Source organism: Plecotus auritus, assembly GCF_963455305.1.
Source record: "Plecotus auritus genome assembly, chromosome: 7".
NCBI classification, from domain to species: domain Eukaryota; kingdom Metazoa; phylum Chordata; class Mammalia; order Chiroptera; family Vespertilionidae; genus Plecotus; species Plecotus auritus.
In genome coordinates, this window is record NC_137774.1 from 151,417,578 (window position 1) to 151,430,460 (window position 12,883).

The following is a 12,883-nucleotide window of genomic DNA, read 5'->3' on the forward strand; positions in this document are numbered from 1 at the left end:
TAGTATCTAATAAAGATTTTGCATTTGTGCATGATTTTAAATCCTTCATTTTACAATTTTCTCCTCTAAATTGAACTACTTAGTGAATTAAAGATCCACTAAGGAAAGTGCATGTGGCAAAGACTTCTAACTGACCCCCAGTGTCCATACTCCCTGTTTCTTCCTAGTGAGTTTAAGCTAATGCCTGCTTTCCAGCAAAAGCTACATTTCCCAGACTGCTTTGGAGCTGGGTATGGAATGGGATATGAGTAAGGTTGGTATATATAACTTCCAGGGCATTTAATTACAGTCACTTCCAGAATCAGCAAAAGGCAGTAACTAAAGCCTCCATGAAAGCCATGTGGTAAGTGCCCTGTCCCATTACATACAAGAGAAATATACTTCTTAGTTGAGCCTCTAGATTACTTTTTAAAAGTAACTTCACCAGTGCTGTAACTAATACAAGGTGTATTATTTTTAAATATTTTTATTGATTTCAGAGAGGAAGGGAGAGGGAGAAAGAGAAAAAAACACCAATGATGAGAGAGAATCATTGATCGGCTGCCTCCTGCATGCCTGCAACCCGGGCATGTGCCCTGACTGGGAATTGAACCATGACCTCTAGGTTCATAGGTCAATGCTCAACCACTGAACCACTGCGGTTGAGCAAGATGTATTATTTTTAAATATAAATACTCCTAGGGAACTATGCATTACTTAAAAATTCATATGAATTAGTTTAACCAAAGTGTGTTCTTCCTGAATCCTTGCAGTTAAGTCAGAGACAGCCTGGTATATAGAATGCTGCTCATCCAGCACTTACAGCAGACATCCTTAAATCAATGGCCACATTCTTCTCTCAGCCCTGGCAGCTTCCTTATCCTTCTGAACACCCCTGGCAGCTTCCACTACTTGATCCAAGTTGGCAAGGAGCTAAAACCTACTTGCCATCCTGAGTTAGGTTTGTATGGAAAACAACAAACTGAAGTGAAGGCTTTGAGAACTAAGAGCAGCATGAAGGCCCTGTGAGTCAGGGAGTGGTGGATAGTATATGTGAAAGATGCCACAGAGCCTGTGCTCTGTGCAGGCTATTTCCAGCAGGCAGTCTCAATGGGACAGACGTTGTATAAGTCAGAGTTCTTGATTACAAACATAGCATTCATCAAAGGAAAGTGTAGATGTCATTTGAATAATCTCCAGGATGGAGAAATTTTATTTGGAGGCTACACAACCTAAATAACAACAAGATTATACTACTGAACCACCTGAAAGGAGACCCTACTATTCCATCCAGGGCACAGCATGTAGGTGGGACCATCCATTCTGAGCTCCAAAGCTACAGGAGGAATGGCTGCTGCCTCCAAAGTTGGATCACCAGGTCCACTCACCAGGACCAACCCTCATTGGGCCTCCATTTGTGATCTAAATTCTGCTCTGATGCATTGGATTGGCTGAGACCAAATCACATGTCTGTGCCTGGCTGCAAGGGAGTCTAGGAAAGCAAGCGTCTAGCTTCAAGGAGGCAAGAATCATCAGGAGCTGTATTGGTTACCTATTGTGGCATAGTAAATTGTCCCAAAACATGATGGCCTACATGAATAATATTCTTTCTTATCTCTCAGTTTCTTTGGGTGGGGAACTCAGTTAAGACATAGTGGGGATGGCCTATTTTTGCTCCCAAATGTCTTGGACCTAAGCTGGAAGCCTCAAAGACTGGGGACAGAACCATCTGAATCATCACACATATGTCTAATCGCAGCCTTGGGCAAACTACGGCCCGCGGGTTGGATCCGACTGTTCTATCCGGTTCTCTTGCTTTCCCCTCCGCTCCTTTACTTTGAATTTATATTAGTTCACACAAACACTCCATCCATGCTTTTGTTCCGGCCCTCCAGTCCAGTTTAAGAACCCATTGTGGCCCTCGAGTCAAAAAGTTTGCCCACCCCTGGTGGGTGATGCTAGCTGTCTGCAAAGACCTTAGTTGGGCTGAAGGCTAGACACGCTTCACCTGGCCTCTTCATGCAGCTTGGGCTTCCACACAATATGGTGACTGGATCCCCAGACAAGCATTCTAAGAGAAAGCAGTAAGAAGAATATGTGGGATGGGACCAACAAATCAGCATTGCCAGCTTTAGGAAATCCAATCTGCCACAGGAGGGGAATTCTCCAAACATAGGAATGTGTGCTAAAGTGCTGGTAGACATAAAGCATGATGGAAGCACTTCATCACCTATTTCAGATTGCCAGTGCTTGCCTCATGCTCCACCCTTCTTCCCTTCTGTCTTTTCTGGCCTTCCTCTCCTTCCTCTCTTTCTTCCCTCCAGCTCTTCACCTGTGGAATATGGCACCGGGAGGATAAGATAGCCTTAGACAAGGCATCAGGACTGGCCTGTCTCTCTCACCACCTTTTGTGTGACTTTGAGGAAGATCCTGACTGTGGTGAATTAAAATGTCTGTGCTATAAAATGAAAGACTGATTATTCTATTAAACAACAAAAAATGGGTGTGTCCATTGTATGTCTTGAACAAATGCAGGGTTGAGTATGAAATGCTTCTTTGTGTCCTCAAGCTCTTTCCTTTAGTGACTGCCAGAGCATCTTTCTATGAAGGGCTCGGAGAGTGATCAGGATGTCCTCCCGAGAACCTCAGCTCCAGGAGGGTGGGATTTCTCCACAGTGACTGCATGCAGTCAAGTGCTCAGGTTGCAATGGTTATAACGCCATCTGGAACCAAAGATGTCTGGGTTGGAATCCAGGCTCTGCTGACTCTGTGCCTTGGTTCACTCATACAGAAAATGGAGAAAAACATGGCACCTACTTAATTAGAGTTCTTATGAAGATTGCATGGGAAGGCATTTGAGATACGGCAAGTGCCATCTAAGAGCTGGCTTTGATGATCAATAAATGAATGGCATAATAGGTCACGTGACCTGGTAATATCAGTGAGCTACATTATGCTGATTTGCAGTGAATTCTTTTGGCAGAAAACATTTTGTTTTTCTAATTTTGACAGTGATGTTACCAATTTCATTCAAAAGAATAAACACATGGATACAGACAATAATGTGGTGAAGGCCTGGGCAGGGTGGGGGGAGGGGGCAGCAGAGATTGGGTGGAGGGAGGCAAAGGGGCAGGAAATGGGGGACATCTGTAATACTGTCAACAATATAAATAAATAAATAAATAAATAAATAAATAATAAAAATTAAAATGGTAAAACATTCCCAATAGGTTAAAAAAAAAAAAAAGAAGAACCTGTCAGTTACATTCAGTCACCATTCCTGGTTATATAAAAATAATTGTAGAAATAAAAAACATTTAAAAAAGAAAGAAAGAAAGGAGGGAGGCAGGAGAGTCAGAGCCAGAGAAGGAGATGTGATGAACAAAGCAGAGGTCAGAGTGATGCAATGGCTGGAGGGAAGCAATGAGCCAAGGAATGTGGCAGCTTCTAGAAACTGGAAAAGGTCAGGAATAGATTCTCCCTTATACCCTTCAGAAGGAACGCACTCTGCTGACACCTTAATTTTAGCCTAGTGAGATCAAGTCTGAACTTCTGACCTCCAGAACTGTAAGATAACAAATTTGTGTTGTTCTCAGCCAAAGAGAATAGCCCTGGCAAGTGTGGCTCAGTTGGTTGAGCATCATCCCATACATTAAAAGGTCACCAATTTGATTTCCGTCAGGGGAACCCAAGTTATGGGTTCGAACCCTAGTTGGCGTGTATATGAGAGGCAACCAATCAATGTTTCTCTCTCCCCCTCTCCCTTCCTCTCTAAAATAAAAAAAAAAAAAAAAACAATTTAAAAAATACTAAACAATGTGTGTGAATTGGGAACAGGTCTTTTGAAATGGTCTGGTTGATGCTTTGGAGACTCTGTGAGATTGGGGATCACGAGGAAATAAGATCAATTGGAATAATAGGGTTGCAGTCTTTTGAGGCAGAGAATAAATGAGAAAACCCAAGTTCTGCATATTTTTGCAAAAACTGCCACTGGAGACAACTGGCCCCTGGAACCATTGATTCAAATGCTCATGGGAGAGTCATTGGCAGGTTTAGTGCAATTAATTCCCTGACCGTCCATCATTGTGATAACCAGCATCCCACCCCCCTCCCTTTCTCCTGTTCATGGTAGATTAGCCTTGAATCTCTCTGCAGACATTCCCTAACCATCCTGCTCCCCACCTCATCACTACCTGTGAACAGAGGAACAGCTAGAGATCACAGTGGTCCTTAGAGATTCTTTTATTTGACTAAGTGTTCTCAACTCAACTGTCCTAATATTAAAAACTTAATCTCAGAAGGCTAATTTTTAGAGTTTGTTAACAATTTTTTCCCATTATAACTGTAATATATTCCTTTTCAGAATAATTGAAAATCAAGTAGAAGAGAACAACTACAGCAACAAAACAGAACCTCTACATCAAGCATGTCAAACTCGCAGCCAACAGGCTACAAGCCTCTTTTATAGAAGTGGAACATTCTAGAATTTTCTGGGTTAGAAAAAAGATAAGTGATTTACAAACCACACAAGCCTTCTTGTCACTGAAGTAAAGGTTTGGATGAACGAACTAGGGCATCAATTTTTAATCTTTTTCATCTTATGGGACACATAAACCATTTACCAAAATTCTGCGGGCATAACAAAAATATATTTTTTTTCTCATCTGACAAAAAAAATAGGTATAATTTTTATTCATTTACACCAGGCAGCTATTGTATTGGCTGTTGTCACATTATTATTTGACAATCTAAGAAAAAAGAGGTCTGTGCCCCTAACTAAATAGTCAGGTATTACATGTTTTAAAAATTCTTGTGGCACACCAGTGTGTCTGCCACAGCACACTGGTTGAATATTGCTGGACTAGAGGACTGAGGAGGGAGTAAGATGAGAATACTTACCTGTACTAATATACTTGTTTACCATTTAATTTTTTTTTCCTTCTAGTCTTCTTTCCTACACAGTTTTATGTAGTTGCAGCTACAGTGTGAATATAATTTTGCTCTCTGCCTTCTCACTTAACATTATTATGTAAATCATAAATATTTTCATTTGCTATGTAATTGTTATTACTATAAAGTTACTGCTGTATACAGTAGGTCCTCGGGTTATGTCGGAGATCCGTTCCTACCAGGCAACGTAACGTGATTTTCGCCGTAAGTCAGAACCCACCTTCATAAGCACCTACCTCAATCGCATGGAGCACATACACAGCAGTAACGAAGTGAAAGAGTGAAAAAATTTTAAAAGAAAGATAACAATTCCTGACCTTTACTTGTGGTAAATAAATAATAAAAAACATAAAGCACATATGTACATATGTCGAAATGACGGAACTTTTTTTTTTAATAAATAAATGGGAGATGGCGACAAAACCACGAAATGACGTACATCGAGTCCGACATAACCCGAGGACTGTCTGTAATATATCCTCAAGTGGAATAGGTGTAATTTACTTAACGCTGCCCCTCCAGTTGTAACTTTAGGTTGTTCCCGATTTTTAACTAACATATGGCTTTAGCCCTTCCAGAGCTGATGAGAGACGCTGTGTGATAGGTAGATAATAAGTAAGATGACCACCATCTCATGTCGGTCAGTCCTGCTTTGGCCTCTTGTCCTAGCATCAGTATTAATTGTGATCCTTTCACTCTCAAAAAAAAAAAAAAAAATCTGCATTCAGACAATACATTTTATTATCACCCTAGTGATAATTTCATTCAAAAACAAAGGCCTTACAGACAGCTCCTTCAGATTTCAGTTAAACCTTTCCCAAACCATGCCAGATAACATCCCTGAGCCTCACCCAAGGTCAGCTGGTTCTGTGACAATGAGCACTACACCTGTGGAGGCTTTCAGGTCATAGACCTGGTATGCAGTGTGCTGTGTGAGGCAGCTGGCCAACCTCAGCACAGGGCCTGGAGGCACAAGAACCAGGCTGTAGGTGGAAGCACATGGATGAACTGGGTCAGCAGCCGAGCCTCTTCAAAATTCAGTTTCTTCACCAGTAAAACGGGACTTTTTCATATCCTTTCTCCCTCCAGGTTAAATGAACTCACAGTACTTAAGAGACAGACTATATTTCATAGGTGATCTCTGCCTCTCACTGTCATAGGGCTTGACCAGTCTAGACCATGCATGGCAGCACAGCTCCTGCAAACATCGAAGCTTCACCAGTTCCCAGGTTGTTACAGCTTCTGAGGCTCTGAAGAAGCATTTTATGTGAAATTTTCACAGATAAAAATTTTCATCTTCCTTCTCAACCTATCTTTAAAAATCAGAACTGGATAAAGCAGAGCCACCCAAAAAGCGCATGAGCCCCAGACAAATAGACCTTCAGGCGGTGGCAGCTGAGACTCCATCACCAATCCCTGGTCTTGCCTGGGACACTGCACTACCCAGTTCCACCCAGGAGAAAACCACCTCTGCAGAAACGCATCTTGGTGTATAGTCACCTCTCCAGGGAACAGCCAGCCAGGGTGCAGGCACCCCCTGCTCACCTGGCACAGCTTGAGAGGATTCTGCTGACATCTGGTAGACAACCTCAGAAAACCAAACCCCAAACCCTTGCTAGTGTCCGTCCACAGTGGCCTAAAGAGTTATTTTTCACAGTGGAATTTTTTTAACAATTTGGAAAAGTGAAAATGATAAAAGCGGTTTTAAAAAATCACGGTAGCATCAGAATGAACACACTCAGCTGATGAACTTTGAGGATCCCCAAACTGAACTCTAACCAGGAACCGTAGTGAAGGTAGAGTCCTTAGCCATTTAGCTTTACGGGGTAATGTTTTCCTATATTTCATAGGTGATCTCTGCCTCTCACCATCGCGAGGCTTGACCACTCTAGACCATGCATGGCAGCACGCTTCCTGGAAACATTGACGCTTCACCAGTTCCCAGGTTGTTCCAGCTCCTGAGGCTCTGACCATGCATTTTATCCGAAATTTTCACAGATAAAAATAAGTTTCAAGGGTTAAAGACAGAAAAGGAGGGGAAGATGGAAAGCGTCCAGGCTAAAGGAGGCTCCCCTCCTCTTCCGCGGATGGTCTGGAGGTCAGCCTTGGATACCCAGGACTCTTCGGTCGCAGAGGGTCCTGTCCCCGGCGCTGCGCACCCACAGGCGCTAATGTTGGACGCGTTTCCCCGCATCCTTTCGGAAAGGAGTAAAAATCCAGTGTTTGACTGTCCCCTCCTCTGGGGACCCCTTTTCAGAAGGCAGGAGCCCGCTGGGGCAAAGGGTTAATTCGCATTGCATTAACCCTTTAAGGTTAACTCTAGGGACTTCAAGAGGTTTGGGGTGGGCGGGATTCGGGCAGGATTCCCACTCCTTCCTCCCGCGTCATGATTCTTAGATCAGTCTTAAGAAAGCGTCCCGCCACTGATCCCCTAGTCCCGGTCCCCGCAGGCTCCGGTCGGGCTCTATCTGGTCCAAGGGAATTGGTAATCAGGCTGCTTTCCATGTTGCCCACACCGCTTCCCCTTCGGATTGTTCTAACGAGGTTAATTGAGGTCGGAGGCTCGGGCCGGCGGGCGCAGCGAGCCGGGTAAGGGCGGAAGGACCGGAGTCTGAGACAATCCCATTTGCGCGCTCACACGCCGCTTCTCCTGCTAGCCCCCACCTCGCCCAGGCTTCTGCCAGCAGGCTGGCCTCGCGCGCCCAGACCCCGCAGCCCACAGCTCGCCGCCCCGGCGCGCCGCTGTCTCCCCCCAGCGGCCGAGTGCGTGTCGCCGCGGGAGACGGGCGGCGGGAGAGTGGCGGAGCGGCTCGGCGCAGGCAAGCCCGCGGCTCCGCCCCGCGCCCCCCCTTTCCCAGCCGGCAGGGCCGCCCCCTCCGCGCCGCGCTCGGCTCAGACGGAGCAGCCGCCTCTGCAATGTCAGCAGCCGCAGCGGCGGCGGCAACGCGAGCGGCAGCGGCCGGGGCCCCGCGGTAGCTGCCAGCGCGGCACAGCCCGGCGGGCGCCCAAGACGCGAGCCCGCTGTCACCTCGCTGCCTCCGGGGCGCTGCAAGCGACTCTGCGCGCCCCGGCGCAGAGCTCCGACCTCAGGCCAGCCCGGCTGCGGCCACGCACAAAGGACCACGGACCCGGGCTCCGGGGGTCTGCGCCCAGGGACCAGCCCGGGGACAGCCAGCTACGCCGCGCCTTCTCCTCCCTCCGCTCTCCGGGCGGCCGAACCCCGAGCCAGAGCGGGCCCCTTCATATGACAGCGGCGATCCAGCGGCCGGAGAGTGGCCCGCGCCGCGCCCCGCTGAGTGGTCGGCCCGCCGCCGCGTCCCGAGCCCCGGCCCTCGGGCTCCGGCAGCAGGAGCCGAGTAAAGCCTCAAGCCGGTGCCGAGCCTAAAATGGCCACGCTGCTCCGCAAAATCGGGCTCATCCGCCTGCACAACCGGGACACCGAGGACCCCAAGCACCACCACAACCACCGCGGCGGCGGCGGCCAGCAGAGCGCGTTGCTGCGCGGCAAGGGCGGAGGCAAGAGCAGCGGCCACAAGCAGCAGCACCCCCCCGGGGGCTCGGGCGACGCCAGCCCCGGGCCGGGCAAGGGCAAGGGCAAGCGCGCGCCGGAGCTGGCACCGCGCGACAAGCCGCCACAGCCGGCGGCAGGGGCGTCGGGGGCGGCGGGCGCTGGGGGGCCCCGGGAGCCGGCGACAGGCGCCAGGGCGGGGCCGGGCCCCACGGGGGCGGCGGCGGCGGCGAGCGGCAGCCTGATGCCCGTGGCGCGCCAGCAGCACTGCACGCAGGTGCGCAGCCGGCGACTCATGAAGGAGCTGCAGGACATCGCGCGCCTCAGCGACCGCTTCATCTCCGTGGAGCTGGTGGACGAAAGCCTGTTCGACTGGAACGTGAAGCTGCACCAGGTGGACAAGGACTCGGTGCTGTGGCAGGACATGAAGGAGACCAACACCGAGTTCATCCTGCTCAACCTCACCTTCCCTGACAACTTCCCCTTCTCGCCGCCGTTCATGCGGGTGCTGAGCCCGCGCCTGGAGAACGGCTACGTGCTGGACGGCGGCGCCATCTGCATGGAGCTGCTCACGCCGCGCGGCTGGTCCAGCGCTTACACGGTGGAGGCCGTCATGCGCCAGTTTGCTGCCAGCCTGGTCAAGGGCCAGGTAAGCGGGGAAGGGCTGGGGCGCGCGGCCCGTGATCCTACCCAGTGAGCTGGCCCCTTCTGCCATCTCTCTGCGGGACCGGACCGCTATTGCGAGCGGGCCTCCAACCGGGAGACTCCGGAGACTTCCTGGAGCCTCCACTTCTTTCCCCAAAGCGTTATTATCCTTCCCTATTTTTCCATCCCGTCGCTCCTGATCCCCCCACCCTGTCTCCGCCGCCAGTCTCCTCACTTCTTGTCTCTCCAGAATGCACTCTCCTGCTTTCTCGCTTCCTGCCTTCTCCTCTCCCTCTTACCTCCTCCCCTGGTGTCCCTCAGGTGTACCCCTCTCTTCTCCGTCCTTTATCCTCTTCCCCACTCCTCCATCTACTCCTCTCTTTCCATTCCTCCATCCCCTCCCCCATCACCGCCTCCCTCTCTGCCTTTCCTCCTCGCCAGCCACAGTCTCCCCCACTCTCCTCTCTCCTCCCTCGCTTCCACACTTCTCCCTCTCCTATCCCCATAATGTCCTTAAAGGTGAAACTTTATGTGTAACGCAGGATCCAGATGTCCAACCTAGTTTACCACCCCACCACACACACACACACACACACACACGCACACACACAGGATTTCCTCCCCAACTTCTCAGGTGGGTGCCCTGCAGGTGGGCGCTCTGTGGTGGGGCGCCCTGCCAGAGGCCCAGGCGCCCTCTGCTGAATCTGCCCCCTGGCTCTGCTTGCTTTTCATGAGCAGCAGCTAGCGCAAAGCTGAAAGTTTTGCTCTTGAGAAATTTCAGGGGAAAAGCTGAAGTGTGGTGTGTCTCCGTAAGTAACAAGGCCAGACTTTGTCAAGGAAATGCCTGGTACCTGTCCCTTCCAGGACCTTCACCTCTGAGGTAGAGGTTCAAGGTCTTGGTTTCTCAGACCTGTTTCTTCCTTTGGTTTCCTCAGTAGTTAAATCTTTCATCAGGGCTAAAGATTTTTCACTAAATATTGAAATAAGGGACAAGTTTGATGCCTGAGTCTTCTCACCTATTGCACCAGATGGCAGCTTCACCGAAAAGAAACCCCAGAGGACTTGAGAGCGGAGAATGAATGACTCTCCTGAAGTATGTTCCCACCTGGCTGCAGACAGGTGCAGGAGGGTTTTATCTTCCCACGTTAGGTGCTCTTCATCCTATTCAAGTTGGTTGATGTTTTCCTGAATCAATATTAAATGTTACTTAATAAAATCATATTTTTATGTGGGCTTCTTCTAGATTTATGAAGAATAATTGTTGTGTTTAGAAGACTCGAATGACCTCTATGTGGTCTTTTTACAGCCAGTGTATCAGAAGCGATCAGTCCCTTGTCACCTGCCTCTGTCTCTTTCACTGCAGGATCTTTCACTCTAATCAAATAATGCTTGTTCTGCCAATTTCACTAGAGCCAGAGTCCCTGAGATACCAAGCAAATAGCATCCTAACTCTAGTAGAGAAGGGCACTTAATTCTTGACTGAGGTCTGTTGTTACCAAGTAATTATCCCACTAGTGCATCTTTTCTGGGGCTTAGGTTCCACTTAATTCTTGACTTAGGAATAGGATGTATGTGGCAGGTCTGGAAAGACATCTCGAAGTGAGCGGGATTTAACACTTTAATGTCAGAGGTTCATTCTGAATCAATGCTGGCTCTGATGTAAGGTGCCTATGAATTGAGAAAAGCCCCAGGGGTGGCTCGGGGTTGGGGGGGTCTCAGTTTATTTTTCAAATAGAATTTATACAAATTATGTGGGGGAATATTTTGTAGAAATGCCTTTGTTATTTATTGGTAATAAGAACTCTCTGGAGCAGTCTCTTACCCTTTTTTCATTCTTCACAGTGAAGATGACTTTGGGGATCAGAGAGAAAGGAACATCGTTTTGTTTTATAAATCACAGAATCACATGTTAGATTTGGAAGATATCGTAGAGGTCACCTGGACTACAGCCTGCATTTTAAAAGATGCAGGAAAGTAAAGATCTCAAATGAAAACTAAGGAAGTCTTTTTAAAAAGAACCGTGTCTTAGTTAAGTGCTTTCCATGTTTACGTTAATGCTTTGAATAATAGTTCTGTTGGTGCCCATATACTTCTTTTAAAATAGGCACACCCTTTTTGTTGTAATCAAAATTGAAAGTCTTGCATACAACTTGCAAGTCAGAGACCTCAGTATAGTTATCAATAATATTTTATGTATCGATTTCAAAGATCTTACCTAATTGAACTCAGGGTCCGCGGTTTGCCGCTCTGTTGACTAATGAGTTTGCCGACCACTGACCTAGAATCTTGTGTTCTATTACCTATTCTAGTGCATTCAATATCTGAAATGAAGGTGAGAACTCAGCAAAGTTATTAAAATTCCAATCAGTTTCTTTGCTTTTTCCATGCTGACTTCAATATCCAAAAGGGAGGAATCTAGACTATACATAAACTATTCGAAGTGCAATGTAAGAATGGGAGAAATGAAGTTATTAATGTTTCAGGATTCTGTGCACAAAAGTGTTTCAGGAACCTGAGCATTACTGTGCCTTTCCTACCTTTATGAATCCCTGCCTACAGGTTGCTCATTGCAGCACCGTAGCTACCAAATTATTTCCATAGTAAAAGGTAATAGGCTTAGGGGGAAATGCCTGATTAGGCATTCCAAGAGAACAGGACTGCTACCAAACCAGTAATTACTTTTAAAGAACGAATCACTCATTCTAGTACATTCCTCCATCTGTTGGCATTTCTTTTCAGGGTTCATTTTTTTCTTAAGTGACTAAGTCAGAAAAGGCTCCTTTTTCTCTTTCACAATTGCTCAGCTTACCTTTCTGAATTGAGGATACACCAAGTCGATTTTGTCTCATACCTTTAGAGAAATCGTAAAATAATATTAAAGGTTTCACTGGTAATATGAAAAGATCACCTTAACTTTTTGTGGACAAAATAAAAGTTGGGGTTTATCACACGATATGATCAATTCAGTCATTTTACAAGGCCTTTACCTGACTCTTTGGCTCATGTTATCAAAATCTCTGGTGTGCTGCTGTATGGGTTGCGGCTGCTTTCAATGAAATCAGCATGAATTTCTTGTGTGCTGTATTCTGTGTGGAGGCAGTGACATGCTTTTTTTATTTGTCTGCTGTCCAGCATGAAGCCTCTTTTGACTAATAGAGACATTTTAGGTAACTCTTGCTTTTCTATAATTGCGTGAAAAGCCCTGTATTTTTAAAATGACAGTGTTTAAACTTTAGACCATTATTTATACCCTTTACCACTTATTGAACCCAAAGAAGACAGTCCACAGCTCCTATACATGATTTTTAACGTTCAAAGCTGTAAGAAGTTGGTCTTGAAACCAAAGTCAGATGCAACCAAAGGAAGAAACGACAGTGGACAGACTCTGGGAACCTGACATTGAAGGGTCCTGCCCGGAAGTGCCCCGGAGCTCACCGGCTTGTCCTGCAGGTGTGAAGCCTGGGATAATTGGAGGACTGGACAGAGACCCTCTTCTTGCAGTTGTGTGAGCATAAGGTTTCGCAAAAGCCACTTGAGGGAGCACTAACTTAGGATTCTGTTTTCACATCTGCTCACATCCTGAGTGTCCCCTTTTTAATTAGCTAGATATGGCCAGGGGCAGGGGACCAGATGGCACTTGGAAGACGGTTCCTCAGTCCTCCTCTATCCCCTCAGAGTCAACCACAGGGCTGGACTTGCCATGAAGATGCTATTGATCAGGATAATATCGGCAGCCACTAACATGTGCTGCATGCTCTTGGCCTGGTTCTGGACCAGCTAAGTAAGCAATTAGGCTGTTTC

At 47.3% G+C, this 12,883-nt stretch overlaps 1 protein-coding gene across 1 annotated transcript in view; it reads left to right on the forward strand.

The window, feature by feature from the left end:
- Positions 1-8,176: 8,176 nt before the first annotated feature.
- Positions 8,177-12,883, forward strand: part of UBE2QL1 (ubiquitin conjugating enzyme E2 QL1) — a 31,170-nt gene continuing 26,463 nt past the window's right edge. Inside the window, exon 1 of the mRNA XM_080679330.1 lies at positions 8,177-9,086. Within this exon, the coding sequence (XP_080535456.1) occupies positions 8,316-9,086 (771 nt within the window). The 5' untranslated portion in view covers positions 8,177-8,315. The remainder of the gene's footprint in view (positions 9,087-12,883) is intronic.